Source organism: Drosophila pseudoobscura, chromosome X, assembly GCF_009870125.1.
Source record: "Drosophila pseudoobscura strain MV-25-SWS-2005 chromosome X, UCI_Dpse_MV25, whole genome shotgun sequence".
In the NCBI taxonomy this organism is placed as follows: Eukaryota; Metazoa; Arthropoda; class Insecta; order Diptera; family Drosophilidae; genus Drosophila; species Drosophila pseudoobscura.
The window spans coordinates 14,720,372-14,742,395 of NC_046683.1; the positions used below are offsets into that span (position 1 = coordinate 14,720,372).

Sequence of the window (22,024 nt, forward strand, 5' to 3'; positions counted from 1 at the left end):
TCAAAAAAATATAGTTACATTTTTTGATATTTTTGCTATCTATGAGATAGTTTTTACCGTACGAATAGTAGTACCATCCTACATATGTGTATATATTTTACCCTTTTTTTCAAAGTTATTCGAATTAAGTCGGATAAATTATTTAGTAAAGCTGTGTTGTCCTTTAATATGTCTTCGGATTGAGCCAAAATAATATATACAAAATGGAAATAATTACTTTAACTCATCTTTTATCGATGAAATATTAAAATTTCTGTATGAAAATGAATTATAGATTAAATATTTTTTCACTGGAGGAGGGATGTTGGCGTAGGACAACATGTATATAATATATACATATATATGTATGGATATAAGAACCATTATGATCAACTGTACAAAATTTCAGCTCAAAATTGCCATTTTTCGAGTGTGTGGCAAACTTTTGGCTCCGCTTGTACGGCGTGTGGTTTCCATTGAAAATACTCATACTTATCTTTGAATTAATTTTACTTTGCAGCTCTTTGCATACATCCACAGCAGTATCTCATTACCCAATTATTTCCAGAGTCTTATGCTGAATTGTTTATGGTTGCAACACGGCAGAGTGGCAAGTGCAACAAGGTAAAGTTAATCTGCTGAAGCTGAAGCTGAGACTGAAGGAGCGCAAAATATGAACAGAAATTAATTTGGGAAATTCTATAGAGAGGCGTGTGATGCGGTTGGGTGCTGTGCTCTGGTCCTTCAGGGGTGAAAAGGGTTGAACTCCAATAGGGTTGCCTAACAATGACTCATTTGAATACACAATTCTGCATTATTTTGGTATCTAAATCAGGACCAAAGCTTTGTGCTTATGGGTCTATTGTTGTCATTTTCATTTAATCGATTTAATCCCATGCTCTTACCTTAACAATAAAGCTCTTCCGAAAATCTGAGGAGCATTTTAAATGCCCATATAATTTGTTATATTTAAACATACACAAGAGTGCAGCACTCGATATTAACATTTGACCCACTTCTTGTGTAGAATCCAGTTCTTAAATCCTTATTAAGAACAATTAAGATTCGGGCCAAATCAGGTTCCATTAACCGCTTCCCAACAAGAATAAGAAAACAAAACCGATGGAATATCATAAACGCTTTTGAAATCTCTTACCAAAGAGACCATATATAAGAAGATTCCGATTCGAGGTTGAGATCAAAGCGAGATCAACTCAGCAACGCTTCAAACAAGATCGGAAAAGATCAAAAGAAAACTGAAAAATATATCAAAGATATAGAAATAGTTAGAACTGTATTAGAAAAGACATCATGGAAGGTATATTGAGTTTGAGATTCCTCATCCTGATGGCTGTGGTATGTGTGGTCGTGGCACAGACTGCCACAACGAAGGAACCCATGAGAACCACCACCGGGAAACCTATGAAAGACATAAAGGAGGCCACAGATAAACGCGATAAACGTCAATTGGTAAGTGAGGATTGGGGATCTACAAGGAGCAAAATAGGTGAAAGCTTTCCCAAAATTCTTGGGAGATATCTGTCCGCCCAGGAGGATCTCTCAAAGAGATAAAAGAAACATACTCCTGTCTGTCTGGGAAGCTTATCCATCTGATACGATTTTTGGGATACATTCGCTGCTTGTTACTGGACATACGCCCACATGCAAAGAGGTTTTCCATTTCCGATTTCCATTAGACATTCTATATGCGTCATAAAACCATAAATAAATAGTGAACATTCTTGTGGCATCCCTAGTACAACCCCTGGCTTGCTTCTCAATTGCAGGGCAGCAATGTTGGTGCCGCCGCCAGCACCGGAGGCAATTTCCCCATCTTCTACGATGGAGTCAATGTGAATCCTCCCCTGCAGCCGCTGCAGCCACTGCAGCCGTTGCAGCCGCTACAGCCCCTGCCACCGCTCCAGCAACTGCAACCCTTGCCGCAGCTGCAGCCCATCACCGTGGTACAACCGGGGGCCTCCAGTGGCAATCTCCAGAGCCAGCCGCAGACCGGCTGGCTGCCCAACTTCGGACAGAACTTCGGCCAGAATCTGCCCATCATTGGCACTTTGGTGGGCGGTCTGCCCAACCTGATCAACAGCCTGGGTCTGGGCAACCTCAATGGCGGCTTTGGCACTCTGGGCGGCATCAATCTGGGCAATCTGGGCAACCTGGGCCTGGGCGGACTGACCCCAGTGGTGGCGACACCCGTACCCGTGCCCGTGCCCATCACCGGTGTCAGTGCCAGCAATCAACAATGCCCGCTCACCCAGAAGCTCAGCTGCCGCTGCGAGCCGCTCATCCAGCTACCCGGCCTGAAGCCCAGCTCCCAGCTCCGTGGACCCCAGTCGCAGTCCCAGTCGCAGACGCAGCTGGTTCAGATCCTCAGGCAGAACGTGCTCCGCAACGATGATGGGTCCCAGGAGCTGCGCGTCATCCTCAGCAGCGGGCATGTGGTCTACCAGCGTACTGCGAAGGATCTCGGCCAGAGCGGCTACTTTGCCATGAGGATCCAGACGGGGCGGTACTTCAACATTTACTACACTGTCAACGACAAGGAGTACACGGTGAGGGCCGACGTCAAGGACGCGCCACCCAGCTCCGATTTCGACGAGGGGCTCAGTGGACAGATCTAAAAACCGTGCAACGGACTGTCTGCCCATGAGTATCAAGTATTGAACGAGGAAGTAAAAGGAAATTAAACATCTGGTTAAAAGACTTTCTCCGATGAATGGGTATAACACTTGAATGTCCTCAATCAACATCGTCTTGAGCGGCTCCAATCTTTCCTCCCCACATAATCCTCAACGTTCATCGCATAGCCACTTCTTCAAAAAGTATACAAATCATATTATTTTTTTTTTTTTAGAACTAAAACTATAAACTAGCCGAAAATAAAATACACAACAATGAAACACATTTGTGGAAATTGTCCCGCTGGGGATTGAAGTTGCAAAGACAAACATTTATGGGCCAGGACCATAAAGTTTTCTGGATGTTGTTTTTTATTGCCGCAGTTGGTGTTGCTGGGGAGGAACCAGCCAGGGCTAATCTGCCTTGGGTTGTCTGAAAAAGGACTTTGGAGAAAGACTCCTTAATATGTAATTACAACGTCCGGGCAGGGCAGGGCAGGGAAGGGCGAAGGAGTCGGAATCGGAATCGGAATGGAAGTCTTCTTCCTGCCTGCCACTGCCACTGCCACCAGTTGAAGCTCCTGGTGGATGGTGATGGTGAAAAGACAGTGGCTCAAAGACCTCAATCTCCGAATGGCCAAATGGAAATCAAGCCGTAAAATGCAATGTCCTCTACCCAGCTCTGCCCTGCCCCTCAGTCCCCCGCCATTCGCTCCTCGTTTCAGTTAAGAGCTTTGCCGAGCGGATGCAACTCGAACGAGGATAAGTTCTGCAATGAGCCGGGAACAGGATGACCGGGAAATGGAAACTGCAGGATACTGCTCGGAACAGCATTAAGCCGGCAATGCGATATAAAATTAAAAGTTCGCCTTTGTACTTCAGCTCGGAGCACAAGCTGCACCCTGAGGGTTCTATTTGACCTTTAATACCGCGTGCATTCAATGAAAGTCGATGTACCAGTTTTGTCAAATGAGTGCGCTATTTATCACATATCACAGGCCACTGGTAATTTGGATGCCAAATCAATTACGAAGTCTGAACAAACCAAAGTTGCATTGGCGTGTGGCATTGACGAGAGCCGCCTTAGAACGGGGCCAGCGCATCGGAGTTCTTCTGAAAGAAAAGAGAAGACAACTTAAGAGCATTGAAAAGACTTCGGTATAGCACAATAAATACCTTCCGACAGGATTCACGAAGACCAACCACCGTACCCCTTGCAAACACTCCACATTGTTGGAGGCACCTCCTCCTGGGCGAAAACATTTAACAGCACATAGTCGATGGCCCCAGTCCGGCCTTCGGCCAGCTGTTTGAGATCACTTTTCTTCAGCCGCAGTCCCAGCTTCTTTAGCACGCGATACGAGAAGACTTCCCAGTTCTGAAGACGGCGAGAAAAGCTGGAGACCGTGGGATAGAACTCCAGCCTGATTGAGGGGCAGATCTTCTTGAGGATCTCTGCCACGGGTCGCACGTCGGAGTAGGTGTCCCGACGGGAACGCCAGTTCAGGGTGATACCCTCGCTCTTCAGCCACAAATCAAGCTGAAAACGTTCGCGTTTTGTCAGCTCACGAATGGTGCCCATTTTGACGCTCAGAAACTATAATTTTCCCACAACTAATACTTCAAAACATCTTTGGTTTAACCGAAATACTTAGAAAAGACGCGATATTTCGTCTGTTAAAACTAATACAATTTTGTTTATATTTTGTTTTTTTCGAAATTTTTGAATCGAAGTGTATCTTACGGAAGTTGAAACTTTTGTGACTGCTCCAGAGAAAACCAGAGAAACGGCAGGCTGTCATAAAATACTAGATGGAAGGGATTTTCTGTGCTAGCTGGGTTTTGTTTTTCCCTACGAATCGAACCAACTATCGACATCGATGATGTCTGAATCAGACCCTCTCAGATTCAGGTTCAGATTCATCACTGTGCCCTCCTTGTGCACCCTCTATTGCCACACTCTGTTAAATATTGCATGGCCGAAGCGATTGGTTGGGGTTGGGGTTGGGGTCTGGTAACCGCTTCCTCAACTAATTCACCCGACTGTGGCATATGAAATCTGTTGTTGTTGTTAGACAGTAGGGAATGGCGCGGCGTGGCGTGGCGTGTGGCATGGGTCTAGGGGCGAAGCACAACCGCATTGCTCTGTGTAGACGAAAGTTTTCCGCAAATCATAAATGGGCCCAGGACACAGGACACAGAACCGGACCGGACGGGACGGAACCCTGCACTCTGCAATCGTCAAACCCTAAACTTTTAAAACTCCCCTTAAACTTCCGCACACACACACACACACCCCTCCACCCCCTCCTTCCTGACAGCCCACTTCCGCCTCATTGGTTATGCCAATTGGGGGAAAATTCCCAGGCAGCAACAATTGAAATTGCCGGACTCGTTGTCGAGGCGGGGGAGTTTGCCATTTGATGGAACTTTAAGCTGCAGCTGACTACTCGCCCTCCCTCTCCCATCAATCCCTATGGCCGGCGGTAATTACATATTACCAGATGACTACCATTAAATGCCCCCCAATGCCCCTGCCCCTGCCCCCGCCGCTACCACTAACGTTGGGGGCTTAAAGCTAGCACAGAAGTATCTTTAAGTGGTGCCGAGTTGCACCACGCATCATTAAATCGACTGAATGCTCCACATTTGGTTCGGTTTGCCGACTGCAGGACCGGGCCGGGACTGCATCCATTAGCAGAAATGACCAGACGGGGCCCAGAGACCCAGACCCGTCGCAACCGCAGACCAACGTGAGTGACCAGCGAGAGCGAGGCTCGTGACTAGACAGTGTCCGACGGTCTTGCAACACCATCCAGCCCACGCCGGATGACCTATGGCAACGTGACAGCGCTCCACGGAACGCCCCTCCTGCCGAAAGCTGCCGCATTGTGTGGCCAAAAAGCGAAACCGCAATTGAGCCTGGAACTGGCCCCGCAACACGGGGCAAGTCCGAGAATCAGAACACACAGAGCCAAAACCCGGAGCTGCAATAGAGCCCCACAACCTATTGGCAACGGATGCGAATCGAGAGCGGAAAGCGTGGCAGGTAGCTAGCTGGCTGGCGTTGTTGCCGTTGCGCGAAGAGGGTAAATCAGCCAGAGCCAGGCACCATGGAAATGATTAAAATGTATTAGCCAGAATTAAGTTGGTTACGCAGGGAAAGCGAGACGGAGGGTGCGCCGTGAGGGGAGAGGCGCAAAGAAGGCCGGACACACAGATACACAGATCCACATAGTATTAAGAGAGGTGGCCTGAGACCTCCATCTAAAGGGTGGGAGAGGCAAAGACCGAGCCAGTGCATTGGTTTTGGCCCGTCCGACACATGTGAATGGCCAAAAAGCATGCAAAACATTGGGCTGCTTATGGTTATGGCTTACGGGTTCTTTGAGGTTAGTTTGGGCTGGACTGAGTAACTAGTTTTGCGACTAATGAATGTGGAATTCAACGGAGTCCTTGCGGACCCCTAAGCTGAAAGTCACCCATAATTTCTATTACGTATGTTCCATGGCTTATTGCGATCTATTTCCCCACAATAATCTATGCTTTCAACCAGGTTTCTTTTCACTTACTTCATTACCCATATATTTATATAATGGTTTTAGTTGAGTTATACAATTTGGCTTAGATTAGGTTCTCAAAAGGTTTTACAATATCTTACCATATCTCTCCCAAGGGGAGACTAACAATGAGATTATTACGGATTAATGGTTGTAGGATGATATTTGTAATATATAAAACTAAAACATCTACCATTTCCTGATCTGATGAATACGTTATTGATGGCTAATTTTTATATTATGGTTTTTGTGTGCATATCTAATACCCCTAAGGTCTGTCGACTCTCCTTATTCACAGTCAATGATGAGCTTGCAATTCCAAAATATTGAAATCACTGAAGGGTTCGCGATTTGGTTAGTGATGTTTTCGAAACTCCTCTTCGAAATCGTATCCATTTGTATATTCTGTCCTGATTTGCTGAATACTTTTCGGCAGCAGATGATGGACTCACGGACTCGGTCGTCTTTGGTTGTCTTTTTTTCAGAATGGTTTATAAAAGGTGAGGGTCATCTGGCTAGTTCAAAGGAAGAACGATTATTATTGTTTACAGACTTGGTACGGATGCTCGGATCTAGATTTGGTATATTTTTCTGAGAGAATTGTGGATAATTATATGTAAATTCTGGAGGTGTAAACATACTGTATTAGATGTATTGAGGTTTTTGTCTGTAATTGTGGTTGTTCTTATAGTTAATGTTCGATCGATGTGCTGGAATCGGTTTTTGGTTCGATGTACCAAATTCCGCTGTGTTCTGTAGTCTTGTGATCCGGTCTAGGCCAGATGGGAGGTCTGTTGGTGCCCTCATCCCTAGGAAGATCTCCTCGTAGTCCCCTTGACCGTTGGCTATTTTGTACAGCCATGGCAATCTGGTCTTGTATGGTTCCCAAATCTCTTTTATCGGCATAGTGCAGCGTAAGGCATCTGGATATCGCCTTCCAATTGAAGGGAACATTATAGCACTCTAATGTCGTATCTGCTTGCCCAATGATCTTGTTGCGGACTGTAAAAAGTATTCCAAAATATTTTGGAGTACCTTCCTGATCGTCATAGAGCGCAAAAATCCTATCAACTGCTTTTTTCCAAGAGCTAAATTCAGATCGGACACCGGAAAACACTCGAAGAAGTTTCACAACGTCTGGAATTCTATCCAAGTCGTTCAAATTTCCACGATATTCAGGCTTGATTATTATATCGGCGAAATTAAGAAAGTCTGAATTTGGGTAGGGAGTGTGTTGGGTCCTTCCAAGTATTTCGGATAGCATAGTTGCTAGTTCTGTCATGTCTGGTAATTGTTAAATTTTTCTTGTTTTCACTGGAACTTTGAGTTATTCGAAATTTTGAGATTTTTACTCCAACGGGCGATTGTCGGGAAATGGTCCTTAAAGGTTGAGAGAGTTTTCACTAGTTTACGAAACTTATCGTTCACTGAATCCTTCTTTAGAGGAATATATTTACAGGATTGAGAACTGCCTTTATTGAGAATCCATGTTCAACTGAATCTAGAATCTGTAAATGAATCTGTATAAAGGCTATTGGTGATCGCGGCAGAGGAAAGTCGGCTGCGGATTTGGCTGCAGGAGTTGGGGGGCAGGAGTTGGGGGGCAGCATCAAGTCAGCAGCGGTGGTCGGTGGTCGGTGGTGGGGACAGAGAACAGCAGAGTCAGCATTGTCGTAGTCGCGTCGTCAAAGAAGGGGTAGGGGTGGGGCCGGAGGACGGCGTCGACGGCTCTCGGAGAAAATGCTGACTGAATTGGATCCAGCGGTACTTGATAAATACTACTTTGGTTCGGTAATTTTGTTTGGACTGGAAATGGAAATATGATACATACATGATACGTACATGCGGAGTTCTTTGAAAGTGAATAAACTAAAGAATGTTTGTTTTTCTTTTTGGTTTTGGTTTTAGAGCATTGAACTCTTCGAACAGGCCACTCTTGAAACAGACCATAGGCTTAACTTATAAGTTATAGCTCTCAATTAGCCCTTAATTTAAATGTGGCATTTGTACGTATTTAACAGTTCAATATTTGATGGTGCGGGCTTTCCAGCACCTAAAGCTTTCCAACCCTATTTCCAGCAACGTTTCAGAGATGTAATCGCTGTAATCCCTACCTGTCAAAGTAGTAGGCCGGCAGTTTCCATCAAATATAATATTATAGTTCGTATTCATAGTTCCCCAAATCATTACAGTAGTTTCAAATCAGCGATATTTTTTCCAAATTCTGCCCAAGTTTTAATCAGTTGGCACCATAAATATTGTTGCTTTATTTCGAAGAAAAGTGTAAGCCCCATTGTGAAGCATTCGTGGATGAATTTTATTTACTACAAAGGTAAGTATGCTCTGGCTTTTGCTGCACTATGAGCACACTTTAAACCAATCCTTTAAACTAAAGTTACAAAATAGCACCATACCATACAAAAAAAAACGGTAGAAGACTTAAACTTGGACTCAATTTGGTACAAATACCTGTTGTTTCGATACGAGCAATCATCTTTTCAAACCATCTTTTGAATTTTGAATTTTTAACAAGGATTTTGGTGGTATGCGAAGTACGTGGATGTGATCTACTCCTTCCGACCTACAACCTACTTTTGGACACGTGCAAAGTACGCTCAAAAGTCGTCATTTTGTCGCGTAGTATTCTATTCCAGAATTTTGAAATTATTTGGACCATTTCGGGAAATTAAGCCAGATGCTGATCAGACTCCTAAGCACTGTCGAAACGGGGGACATTTAGTGGGCGTCAGTCTCGAAAAATCTCTTGAAAAATCCCCTCCATCTAGTATGCTATGACAGCCTGCTGTCAGCTGGTTTGAGCACAGGCAACGCATATATTCACAACGCTTTCGACTTCCATAGAACATACAACGTTTGAAAAATACACAACAAAATAAATTAGTCACAACATTACTTTTCAAATACACAAATTTCTTCTGTATTCACAAGTTTTGGTCAAAAGAAAAATTAGAATTCGTGAAGGCCATGTGTAGCATCCGTCAACTGTCTGAAGAGGAGCGTTCGCTCGTGGATTCATGGCTGGAGAGCGAGGGCATCGTGTTGAACTCGCGCTCGCGGCGCGATACATACTCCGATGTGCGGCCCGTGGCAGAGATCCTGAAGAAGATCTACCCCGAAATAGAGCTCGAATGCTATCCCACTGTCAGCAGCTTCGATCGTCGCCTCCAGAACTGGCAAATCTTCGCGTTTCGGGTGCTCCTGAAGCTGGGTCTGCGGCTCCACAATCATGATCTCAAACAGCTGGCCGAAGGCAAGCCGGGGGCCGTCGACTGGGTGCTCTTCCATGCGTTTTCCCACGCCGAAACGTTTCCCAAAGTACGGAGCTGTTCCAGGGCCCGTTCCATGGGTGGTGTTTCCAGGCGCCAGAGCACGAAAAAGTGGCGCGATATTTAAATGTATGCTGTATGAAATTGCCCTTTATTATCTTGGGCTATCTATAAGAATGGCCTATCATCGCCCCATCATCGCCATACAAATTTCAGGTGGGTGGAATTCCTTTAGAAAAACGTAGAGCGACAGACCTCCAAGTTTATCGTAACCGTTCCCGCCACAGTTCAAAGATGATTGCTGGAGAGCCGAGAAGACAGTTTCCCGCCGGATGCGACTCGATTGGGGATACCATCTACGTGGGACCAGGCCAATGGCACGTGCTCCTGGATGTCCGGGCTACAGTCGAGCTCCATGGATTAGTTTATTTTAGTAGTACACAGATCACAGATATTTTAATAACTCGTACAAAAAGTAAAAAACAGCCTCTTCTGAACATGGATATATTTACTTCTTGTAGAGCAATGCACATTATCCACACTGTTCAGTGTTCGCCCCTGGGCTTCTGCACAGCCTGGTAGAGTCCTTGTGCGCTTTGGGTCGTTGTGGGGTCCTGCACTGATTCTTCCTCGCTTGCGTTAGGTATTAATCCAATCCTCTAGTACCTGTAGTAGATCTAGAGGATCTCCAATCCTTATCCAACGTCCCAGTGGGTTCTGCGGTGTGCCCGTGGCTATTTTCAAAGCTATTTTCTGTATTTTTTGTGGTATTCCTACTGAAATCCTGTAGGGATGTGTCACAAAACTTTATCGTTCGACCGTTAAAAGAATGTTTGAACTACACTTGCGCCATCTGTGGGATTCAGAGGAACACTACTGTTATAAACGCCCCCTAGATCTAACAGTGCTGCCAGATAAGCACAATTCATTTATATATTTATATCAATAAGTTTTAGTAACAATTAACGCATAGATCAAGTCAGTCGGTCCTTTTTAATCACGGACTATAAGTCGATATAGATTCTAAGGATATCCACCTAACGTTGGACCGTTAAGAGAATGTTTTAATTCCGCTGGCGTCATCTATGGAAACAAGAGAGAAAAAAGCTTTTATAGGCGCCCGCTAGAGCGGACAGTGCCGCCACACTAACAAAATTGTCACATTGCCGCTTATCTACTTCATTTCTACTTACAAACCCAGTATTATTAAATTCTACGAGTCACAACAGAATTTGGCTGTAATATTGTTATTTTCAAAATAAAGATACGTATCCAAGAAATTCGTTCCGCTTATCGCACAAAAATATCGATGTGGTGCCGATCAGAAACGGTGAGGTGAGGTGCGTTCAAGCCTTTTAATGTTGCTAGGCCATTTTGCAATACTGTCCATACCTTTACTTAATCACCAGCAACAAAGTCCTCCAGCAACATGCAAGGGAAAACGGGCACACTGCCAGAAGAAACGGCAAATGGTCTCACAAATTTTTCTCTGCCTGTCAGCTGTTCGTGAAACCAAATAATAATAATACAAAATGTCGACAAGTGGGTATTAAATAATTTAAGCGCAGCCTTAGATAAAGATATCGTGGTCTTTTTTTAAGCAGAGATAAGAGATAGGATGGGCTCTCAGGAGTATATATTATTATTCTTTTTTTTTATTTTCAACGAATTAACTCAAGTTTCTATCCTGTTTAAATTAACGGGTTTTAAGTGGGCTAAGATCTTTTTTAGCGGTATATTTACGGTATATTTTAAAAACCCAGGCGGCATATTTAAGTATATTCCAGAAGTTCAGACGCTAAATGGGCTAAAAAGGTATGGACAACAGGCAAAAGCTCCCGTAAGTTTTTCTTGTTTTACCTTTTTCGCCAAAACCATTTTTCAGACCAAATCCAATAAAAGCAAGTATATAGAATAGGCTAGTCAAGTAGAAAATTGATTCATTAATGGGATAAAATTATGTGGGCATGGCTAAATGTTTTATCTAGCTAATAATATACAACGGAATATCAAAAACGAAGAATATGTATAAGAGAACTTGAATTCGTCAGTATATTTACGAGATATTTTTAAAACGATGGTATATGTCGGTATATTTCTGAGGGTCGGACGGTATATTTTATCGACAAGTCCGCGGTCACACTGGTAGTCGGTTTAGCGCTGTCGAAGGAAGGTTGTGTCGAAATTTTTTTTTAAGAATTCAGAAAACTCGACTCGTGTGTCGCACGCACAATTTGCAAAACAGTAAAATCTACGAGTTCAGTGCAGCTGTAGTGCACGTGTGCCTGTGTGTTTGTGTTCAAGTGTGAGTGAGTGAAGACTGTGCAGATCTGAAACGGTGGTTCTCGCGGAGAGGAGGCGGAGAAAGAGTAAGAGCACAACAAAATACAACAAGTGCAAACAACGCGCGGACATCTTCTGACACGAAACAACAAGAACCACAACAACAACGTTTACCGTTGGCGGTAGAGTGTTAGAGTGTGGGGGATTCCGGCGGCGGCGACGACGTGGGAACAGGGGCAGCAGGCACGTTATTGTTGCTAGAACATTGATAGCGAAATGATTAATGAATAAAGCGCGGCACACAGCCCAACGGCATATCGAGTAAATATATTGTACATTTAATACTAATGAAAACTATTTCACCCGCCCTCCCCCTCCAACCGTCACCCCTCTATAAAGTTATACATTTTAGGCGACGTTTCTGCTTTTCGCTTCTGCTGTTGGGTTCGAAAGAGGCAGTGGAATGGTAAAGGGAGAAGAACTAGCGTTGGTCTTTCGGTTCGTTCTCTTCTGCCATTTCCATTTGCCATTCCTGCTGCTGGTACTGTTGCTGCTGCTGCGGTTTTTTGTCGCTTCGCTTTTGGCCGCCTGCAGGCCGCATAATGAGAGTGCTTCAATTTCAATGCATTTCGCTCTCGCGCGCGCTCTTTCTGGCTTTTTGTTGTTGTTGTTGGTGTTGTTGTTGGTGTGTTTTGTTCCTCTGGCAGGCGGCAGTCACATGCATGTGCATGAGAATTTCCAGCTGTGTCGCCGAGGAGTGTCTCCTCTCCATGTTCGTCCGTGTGTTTGGAAGGGAGTCTGCGATTTGGAATTGTGGGCCTGGCAGGACGGGGGAGCTTCATTTGTTCGTCCTTCCGCCCCCCCACACACACACACAGCCTCCCCCCCGGCAGTCCTTGGGCTACATTTTCGTTTTATTTTGTCAAAGTTTGTTGCACTTTTCGCATACTGTCAACCCAGCCCACCCCACAGCATTTCCTCCCCCCTCGCACATAGTACACCCATTCTGTATTTCGTTTCCTCTCCTTTAACCGCCCCCGCCCCCGTCCCTGTCACCCTCCCCCTCCCAGCAGCAACAATTAGTCGCAGCTGAGAAAGAAGGGCACCAAGGCAGAGCAGAGCAGCGCAGAGCAGCGCAGCGCAGCGTCGCTGGCGGCAGACAAAAGCCGCCTTGCCATCTTGCAGTCCCTTCCCTCTCTGCTCTCTTCCTATCTAGCGCTAGCGCTAGCGCTGTCTCTGTCTTAACTTTTGATACCCTCTCAGCGGGTATGATGGTTCTTGCCACGTCTGTTAAATAGTCTTATGTACGTGGGTCCCCTTCGAATGATAGGGTATTATATGGTGCGACCCCTTCCTCCTGACTGCTGGTCTTCCCTTCTTATTTATGTACACATTCCACTTGGCACTTGTTATATTTATACGCTCCGAACACTTGCACATGCCACACCTCCCTCGCCCGCTCGCCCCCTGGCGCACTCTCTCTTTGGGATGTGGGATGTGGGATGTGTGGCATCATCAGTATGCCAGTTGTCACTTCATCGTTTTAAATGCGCTTCATGGTTTTCAATTTCGGAAAACAAGTGGCCCAAAAGAGCTGCAGAAGTGCCCATATTACATGCCACAGCAGAAGCAAAGAAGATGTTGAGGCCCTCCTGCTGCAACTCTACCCCCTCCCGTCCCGCTCCCCTCCTGCAGGCAAATGAAATTAGTCTCCCCAGCAACTGAGAAAGAGAGAAGGAAGACAGGGAAGGATGGTGAACAGCAGTTGGATAGAAAACTCAATAAAATTCCACTAAATGCAAATTTCGAATGCATCCATTCGAACTCATACAGCCACCATCCCCCCCGCCCCAAGCCCTTACTGCCCCGTCAACAGCTCGAAATTACAAAAAAAAAAAGAAAGAGAGAAAAGAAAAAAAGAATAACGCCAATCCGAAAGTTCCGGCCAAGTCTTTGAGACGGTGTAAAATCATTATTCGTCACGCTTATTCGTCCGCCTGGTGCTGCTTGAGGGACACGTCGCGGCCAAGGGCGTAAACGTGTTCTCCGAGAGAGAGAGAGAGAGAGCAAAAGAGAGAGAGAGAGAGGCAGATCGCTTTTGAATATGAGAAAGTCTTCAAAATACAGGTAGAAATGCGAATGCAACGCAGCTACCGGAAAAAATGCGAGAAACAAGACTCTTTAGAGGTTGGAAAATTCCAGACTACCCCGCGATAGATCCATAGATCAAAGGAATAGATACTTCAGCCAAGAGTTTCTCACTCTCTTTTTTATCTGATTTGACCGCAAACTTTGACCTACCTGTTGATTTGTGGAGCAAATAATTTCCACACTTCCATCCTGCCACGCACTCAGCCAATTAACGGTATTTTGGAGCAACAAAAAAAAACCAAAATTAATTGTGGATTGTGGAAAATATTACGCATTTATCATCGTTCCACGCGTATTAACGTGGCTATCAGCATTTTTCATCATTCACTCAAATTGCGGCCCATTACGGGGGCCGGAAAAGAATATAAAACAAAATGAAATTAATATCAAAAATTAAGGGGAATACTTACGAGAATATGTATATGCAAATCGCAGACACGCTACGTTGACTGTTTGTTCTACCAACAAAAAAAGAACAATGAAACCAAAAATAAAAAAAAAAAACCAAAAAGGGAGAACCATTTTGATGGCCTCCAAAAGACCAACCTCCCCCCCCCCCATGGTCGCCCCCTCTCCCCAAAAAATTGCACAAATTGCCCAAAAGCCAGAGAGAGAGAGAGGGAGAGGGAGAGAGAGGCAGACTGACGTTAAGGAAACGCGAAGGAAATGCAAAGGAAACTCCTTGGCTCCATTAAAAGTTGGCCCATTTGACATCGGTTTCAACGTTCTTCTCACCCCCTGGCCAAAAGGGGAAGTTTTAATGGCCTTTCCTTGAGTCCGTCCAGTCGTGGCTCGAAATTCTGTCTTTTGGGACACGTAAGCCCTCTCTTTCGCTCCCTCTCTCTCTCTCTCTTCTGTACAAAGAGAGCGGGCGACTTAAAATTGCCAATCAAATGAAACACAAAAAAAAACACACACACACACACACACAGACACACAGAAAAAGTGCATAAATTTAGCACGCTTATCAATTTATGACATTCGCCCTGTAACCAGCCCCCCGCTATCCGCCCCCGCTTGACGCCCCACCGGCACCGCCGCCTCTTCATCAGCAGAAACTTTGTTGCCAATTTGCATACAATGCAGTTTTTGCAGTTAACATTTTCCACTTGACAGTTTGTTACATTTTTTGCATCTTGTTTTAAATATTTATTTGTATTTTTTACAGTCCCCCCACACAACGTACGGTACTTCGTAGGGGTATACTTTTTATGGACTCTTAGAGCCGCACATATAAATATTTGCAATTTTGTAAATGCAATTTGAAACATTGTAGTGCTAACTGCAGGAGGGCTATCTATGCCACAAATACTTCTAGTATTATTAAATCCCAGTCCCTGGGTATCCCCACAGTCGCAAGATGGGCGTGCGGAGTGCCCCACACGGAGTGTCCCGTCTTCGACACACATTTAGTTTTGTTGCAAAGTCTGTTGCACAATTTCAAAGTCAATTCATTCATTCGATTGTTTTTTCTGTGTGTGTGTGTTTTCGGTTTCAACTTTTGATGCCCGACGCGGCGCTGCTCGGCTTTCAATCGATTCCACATCCAAAAGCAAACAAACGCCGCTCTCGCTGTCGCTCTCTCTGTCTCTCTCACTCTCTTTCTGTCACTTTTGTTGCTTTAATCGCGCAATATTTTAGGTTCAATGACTTGAGGCATTTGTTTTGTATCGTTTCTTTTGCTGCTCTCGGGGGGGGAGTGTTAATTACTTCTTCGTTTTGTTGTTCTTGTTTTAATTGTCACTTTTTTTTTGTATCGGGGCAGATCGAACGCTAGGCCATGACCTCCCAAAAGAGGGGAGGAATCGCTGACAGACAGACGCAAGCTGGCTGATACATAACTATTTTGATTGGTCCGCGAAGCGTGCGTGTCGTCAGCTTTTAAGCTTTTTTTCGTTGGCCCTAATGACGCTATAAGCCCTGCCATGCCCCGCCCTGCCCTGCCCTGACAGAACACAGACAGGAGGGAGCTCTGTCACTCTTGGAGCTTCTCTATAGACAAAAAGATTTAGCCATTTCCTTTTAGCAATCAAAAATAAGTAGAACACAAGGCTTCTATACCCTTTTTCGTTAAATATTAATGGGAAATGTCACATCTACTCGATTGTATCTATGCCAAAGCAAAGTTCAATGTACCTGCCCGATTCCGATTCCGATTCCACAGCTGCACAAAGTCTTCTTCCCGTCTCTGTTTCGTATTCATACAATACTCGTATTTATTTATACAGCAGTTGACATAACACAAATTGAATTATAACATTTCTCTCCCGCTTCTCTTTGCCGTATTTTTCCTGTTTGGCTGCTGGCTGCTGCAGCAACATTCCGTGTATAACGCGATCAGACGTTAAGTTTTAATTAACACTTTTTGCCCCACTTGCACGGGCAACACCCCACCCGATCTCTGCCGGATAGATGGGGTGTCTAACGGTGCTCTGAAGAGGGTATTAGTGTGTGTGGGGGGCGGGGGCGGAAAGCCCTCTTAAGCCCAGCCCCTAGCTACACTCTTAGTATGGCTTTTCCCACTTTGAATAGTAGCATCATCCCGATAGAGGAGGGCATTAAATAATCAGGGGGATATGGGGTATATATACGACATAGGGATTGGATGTAGACCAGTCTTGAAACTTATTAAAAGATATATTTGATGCTCGAGCGGAATGTGTCGCCACAACATACACGTCATGTGCATGACGCGACACATTTGAGGCTCGGCTCGAGTTTGTTTGGTGCAGAGGAATCGAGCACATTTGTAGGGTATTCTTTGATTCATTGGAATGCTGTGGCATTTCCTTCTCTCTCTCCTCTGCTTTTCATCATCCAGTGTCGCGTTGCGCTTCAGTGTGCAAATATGCTGGGGGATATTCGCTTCATTGCATCCGCTGCCCCACCGTTACGTGGCGTTGCGTTGCGTTACGTTGCGTTGCGTCGCATTGTTCCGGCAAGGGCAAATCCCAAGTCCCTGTCACTGGGCCCTCGTCGTGGGTTTAGATAACGCCATAGAACAGCTGCCTCCTACCCTCCGCCACCCTCTACTGCTGCTGCCGCTGCTGCATGTTGTCTGAAGTAATTTATAATATCATGACGTGACGTGCCTCGTGCCGCTGCCTTCTGCTTTGGCCTGATAAATGAGGCGAATGTCGCCGTGGAGTCAGTTGGCTAAATAATAAACTCTCTGCGAGGCATGCGGGCCATGGCGTTTCAGCCACGTTTTGAGCTGAAAAATAGAATGGCTATGGCTATGGCTATGGCCTTCCCTTCCCTTCCCCACTTGTCACTCCCTATCTCTCTCTCTTTCTTACCCTCTCACTCTGCTTAAGCTTCACGGATTTTGTTTTTGTTTTTGGCGCGCTTTAGTTTTTAGAATTTTCCATCAAATCATCAACACTTCCTGCAAAAAGCGTGGCTCAACATTATTTATGCAGATTTGTCTCTTTTATTTTTTCACCCACCACTCGTTGTCCCTCTCTCTCGCTCTCGGGCGAATGATGTGGCAGACAATGAGACGCATGGAGGCGCAACAAGCGTGTGAACTAGCGCCAGGCTATTTGAACAAAGTGCCACAGTGGGACTGCAGTCGATGGAAAATGCCCAAAATTATAGCCAAATTTTGCTTTAAAAGCCAGAGAGCACAGATGAAAGGTTTCGTGCTCCAGTTTTTGTCGAGGCACGCCCCCCGTAACACGTTTCATATGATTTTTGATTCGTGTCCTTCAATTTTTGTACATTTCTTTTGTTCGGAAAGATCGTCTTTAAAGACTTTATTGCTTTAGTGGCGCCAATAGATGCATTTCTTATGTTCCTTGAGCCACTGTGCGGCTGTGTGGAGTGGCCAAAAACAAAATGCCATTAAGCTTAAGTTGAGCACGACACGAAAGAACAAAATCAGCTGAGAACCGAGAGAACTGTTTGTGGAAAAAGGCACATAAAAACCAAACAACCATTCGCTGCACACACTCCGTAGTGTTATAATAAAAAGCAAAGTCCCATCAAATAAAGTAGGGAAAAACTCTTCACTTCGCTCATATGCATAAGCAATTTAATGTGACCGTCTGGCTGGCTGGAATGTTGGTTGGATGTTGGTTCCAGGGCTGAGAGCTCTCTTGTTTGGCAATACAATAAAATTTACACGCTTATTAATTTTTACAAGACTTTAACCGACACTTTGGCTCCCACAGCCGAACGACAAGAAACAACAACAACAACAAAACGGCTGCCGGGAGGAAAAGTGGAGCACTGTTTGCGTGTGTGTGTGTGTCTGTGTGTGTTTACCCTTTTGCCAGCAAACACACAATCCACATCCACATCCACATACACACACACACACACTCCTCCTCCGGGTAGCACCTCTTCAAACAAAAATCCGACTTGCTTTTCGGTATTTTTCCCTATTTGAAAGAGTGCTCGAGGGGGGGGTGGGTGGGAGTAGTGAATAGTGGGGGGTAGTGGGCGGAAAGAGGGTTGCTCTAGTAAAAAACAAAAAACTTCCGACTGCTGAGCCCTTCTGGGTAAATATATAAGCCACATTTTGGCATGCAAAATATGGCCAAAAGGAATTTTTATTTTTTTTGTTAATATCAAAACTTTTCGACACACGAAAGCGCACAAGTGAGAAGAGAAGAAAATCAAAAAGGGAAAATGGGTGACTGGGAAGCGGAAGGGCAAAGAACCAAAGAGAAACGGAAGCAAACCCTTGAGGGGTTCGCTGTCATATGTGGAAAGCACATTTTTGCATTCCCAGACACACACACACACACTCCCCCAGAGCCCCCGCCCCATGGCCAAAACAACTCCTTGGAATGACCAACAAGTTGGCACGGATCAGAAGCCAGGAAGCCCGGAGACAACCGACAGACAGACAGAGAGGCGCTCAGACATGCACACACACACGACGAGGCAGGGTGTGGGTCGCGGCCTGCGTGGGTCGACACGAAGATACCCCTCAGCGGTGGCCAGATGATGCACTCAGAGAAAAGTGTTAAGCCTGTTTCAATTAAATCTGTACTTAAGTAAAAGGATATTTGAATTAAGTATTTTCCCAATCCCCTCAAAAGGTCTTTAGAATTTTCCGATTTCGGGTGAGGTCGTCGAGGCCTAATATACCCCACTGCATATCCCAGCACCTTCGGGGGCATAAAAACGGAATGTTTAATTGAGAATAAAAGGAGTAATGCCTACCCTCTCCCCCACGTACGTCTACGAGTGCACAATACGGTGTATGCTTGGTCCTACAGGGCCAAAGGTGAATCATTCGAGAGATGAAAGGAGCGAAAGGAGTCGGTGGGCGGGTGGAGAGCCGACCGCAGATGACGACAAATTGCAAGCTTTCTTTGGAAAGTTTCTAGTGTCCGGAACAGGGTTTTGGGGTTAAGAAAATTGCATGCGAGTAAAAAAAACAACAACAAAAAACTCATGAGAGAGATGATTTGTGCAAAGTTTTTCATTCTGTGGCTGTTTCGGGGGGAACAGGCGAAACGGTTTCTTTGTCGGCAAATCATCCGAAATTCGTTGCAGAAGAACCGGCCTTCTGAATGAATGAATGCCAAATTAAATAAGTTCGGGGTGTGGGGGTGTGGGGTGTGGGGGGGAGTGGAACAAACTTTTCCTTCAGTGTAATTAAGGCTTCTAAATACGGAAATTGTGTGAGGCTAACGGAAGGGGAGGGCCGTCGTCCAGGTCTGGGAATAGTTCTCAGGAATCCCCAGGTATCGTTTCTGTATCTAATTTGATTTCTCGGGCACTTCTCCATGGACTGAACGATGTGTTCCATCAGATAGCACTCGAATAAAAGCTGGCAAAGATACTCTTTGATGGGGGCTTCCCTTGAATAAGGAACTCTTTTCCTCTGCCCCTCCTGCCTGCCTCTCTTCTGATGTTGTAACTGGAAAAGTTCTGTATTTAAGGGAATTATGCTTGAGCATCTGACACGTCGGCCGCACTCTCGAGAGTTGCCAGGGACTTGGCAGTTGGCAGTTGTGAAGTGCTGCTGCCACAGCCAGCGCTCCTCAAGAGGAGGCAAGAGGAGTCCCCGTGACGAATGTCCCCTCACAATTTTACGAGATGCACTCGACAAGCTACAGTCGGGCTTCCCAACGGATTGCCGAGGATTCCCGGACTGGCAGAGACGTATTTTGCATCTCTGCCTTGTGTTTGTATCCGTTTACTTATGGGATCTTTTGCGCCAAGCCCATCTGCTGGCAGTCTCCACTGTGCTGGCACTGCATGTGGCGACCCAGGCCACTTAGACCTGTGGAAACAGCTGGTAGATGTCTTGTGTCTTGTGTCTGAGCCCCAGGAGTCACGTCCCCATGTCATAGTGGCAGTAGTAGATTTCTAATCAAATATGGTAACACAAATGACAAAAAACAAAAAAGAAGGGGAGGAAAAAGGAAGAGTAATGTGCGGCTGTTTACGCTTTTTAGGCTTCTGTTTGCCGTCATCTCATTCCCACATCTGTTTGCCGATCTGTCTAGTGTCTTGGGATTACTAATAATAAATGTTCGATCGTCTGTTTGCAGGTATGACGGAGGAAATAACCAACAATTGGAGCTATTACCTGTATATATCGCTGACACTGGTCCCAGTCTATTTGGCCTTTCGGCTCATCAAGACCCTCGGCTGGCAGCTCTTTGTCAACAACTGAGCAAACACAGGACAGTGCTCGGTCCCCACTCCAACCAGGGTGATGCATCTACTGCCGCATCCAGGGGACACAGCAAAAGGCAAAGGTGCGTAGTCACTCGAGGTCTCCACACAGATGCAGTCCGGTATTCGGTAGTGCCGCTGGTCGAGCGTTGAATAGTTTCGAGTGCACCCAAAGGGTCTCCGGACGGCGACCAACAAATATACAGGGACGAGGATTAGGCAATCAAGAGATTGGCAACTGAATTTCAATTGGTAGGTGCATCGAGGAGATGGGCAAAATGCCCAAGTGAACGTCCTTTGTACAGGAAGCTTTGCATAGTTTGAAACTATAAATAAATCACACATTAAATAGTTTAAAAAGTTTAACGCGTTTCATATAAAAATTATATAAATGTATGAATACAATTTTATTAAATAATTTTAAAAAAAATTAATTAATCAATTTAAACAAAAATAGTGCATTTAAAAAAAATAATAAATATAAAAAATGTATAAACTTAAAAAAAAAATTCATAAATTTAAAAAAAAATACTAATAAATTTAAAAAAAAAATTATAAGTTTAAGAAAAGTAAAAAAAATTTATAAATTACAAAAAATAATACATTTAAAATAAGGAAATACAAAATCAAAATTAATTGAAACTAACTAAAAATTAATAAATTAATTACGTATTCAAAATCCTTAAGGACGATGCAATTTGAGTCTCCTTTAGTGATTAATTACCCAAATTTAAGCCATAGCTAAGCCTATCAAAAGCCCTCAAAAACACGCAACCTACAGTGGTGTTTCATCGGTTTCCTTATCGCGTCTTCGTATGGTATTTTAAGGCCACCAAAACAGTCTAGCCGATAGGTTCTCATGGTGTTGGACAGACCTTTCCACCTGTGGCATACATGCATAAATCCCCAAGAACACCATATACCCGCATTGTTCGCCTCGATTATAGGGTGTGTTTTGGGGTTTATAACGAGTTGCAAGCACACAATAATTTTTTTCCACTTAAAAACTATTTAAATATGCATAATTTGTTGTATTTTTTGTGTGTTTTTTGCAGTTGAAATACAACAAAATAAATTATAGCAAATGCAATAAAGAAAAGTGAAGGCAGAAGCAGAAAAGAACCCAGAGGTGGAGCGAGAGTAAAGGAGAGCGATAAACAACAGGAGGCCAGCTGCTGGGATTTGTTTGGCCAAGAAGCAGGCGCTGCTTTGGCCAAAAGAAGCAAACAAAAGGCGAGGCAATGCCAAGCAATCAACGTCATAAACAGGAGCAGAAGCAGAACCAGCATAAGGAGGGGCAGGACTACAGTGGCCGCCGTAGACGCAGTCATTGCGGTGGCATAACCGAGGAGCAGCAACAACAACAACAACAGCAGCAGCAACTGGAGAAACGCAGTCAGCATCAAAACCAGAAACATCTGCTCCAGAGCTCCCCTTTTGCCACGAAAGCCCAGGACTACACCTCCAACGGCAACGGCAACGCCAACGC

The 22,024-nt window shown here is 44.9% G+C and overlaps 3 protein-coding genes across 7 annotated transcripts; 2 read left to right on the top strand and 1 right to left on the bottom strand.

Annotated features, from left to right (window-relative positions):
- Nucleotides 1-1,204: 1,204 nt before the first annotated feature.
- LOC4815168 (uncharacterized) lies at nucleotides 1,205-2,876 on the top strand. The gene is made up of 2 exons (XM_001354691.3): nucleotides 1,205-1,449; nucleotides 1,767-2,876. Exons 1-2 carry the CDS (start codon nucleotides 1,291-1,293, stop codon nucleotides 2,613-2,615), a joined length of 1,008 nt encoding a protein of 335 aa, XP_001354727.3. The 5' UTR covers nucleotides 1,205-1,290; the 3' UTR covers nucleotides 2,616-2,876.
- Nucleotides 2,877-3,568: 692 nt separating this feature from the next.
- LOC6901344 (sperm flagellar protein 1-like) lies at nucleotides 3,569-4,393 on the bottom strand. Of its 2 annotated transcripts, none has more exons than XM_033384015.1 (2): nucleotides 3,789-4,393; nucleotides 3,569-3,722 (listed from the first exon to the last, which is right to left on the bottom strand). In XM_033384015.1, exon 1 carries the CDS (start codon nucleotides 4,192-4,194, stop codon nucleotides 3,802-3,804), a length of 393 nt encoding a protein of 130 aa, XP_033239906.1. In that variant the 5' UTR covers nucleotides 4,195-4,393; the 3' UTR covers nucleotides 3,569-3,722; nucleotides 3,789-3,801. The 2 variants fall into 2 exon arrangements, with proteins under 2 accessions (XP_033239906.1, XP_033239905.1); XM_033384014.1 differs by having other exon boundaries at nucleotides 3,569-3,725; nucleotides 3,789-4,392.
- A 3,906-nt stretch (nucleotides 4,394-8,299) lies between these two features.
- Nucleotides 8,300-21,808, top strand: LOC6901343 (uncharacterized). Of its 4 annotated transcripts, none has more exons than XM_033381928.1 (3): nucleotides 8,300-8,504; nucleotides 20,409-20,787; nucleotides 21,591-21,805. In XM_033381928.1, exons 1-2 carry the CDS (start codon nucleotides 8,483-8,485, stop codon nucleotides 20,531-20,533), a joined length of 147 nt encoding a protein of 48 aa, XP_033237819.1. In that variant the 5' UTR covers nucleotides 8,300-8,482; the 3' UTR covers nucleotides 20,534-20,787; nucleotides 21,591-21,805. The 4 variants fall into 4 exon arrangements, with proteins under 4 accessions (XP_033237819.1, XP_033237820.1, XP_002134044.1 ...); XM_033381929.1 differs by having other exon boundaries at nucleotides 8,302-8,504; nucleotides 20,409-20,618; nucleotides 21,591-21,808; XM_002134008.3 differs by lacking the exons at nucleotides 20,409-20,787; nucleotides 21,591-21,805 and adding exons at nucleotides 9,122-9,675; nucleotides 9,747-9,962 and having other exon boundaries at nucleotides 8,335-8,504.
- Nucleotides 21,809-22,024: the final 216 nt, after the last annotated feature.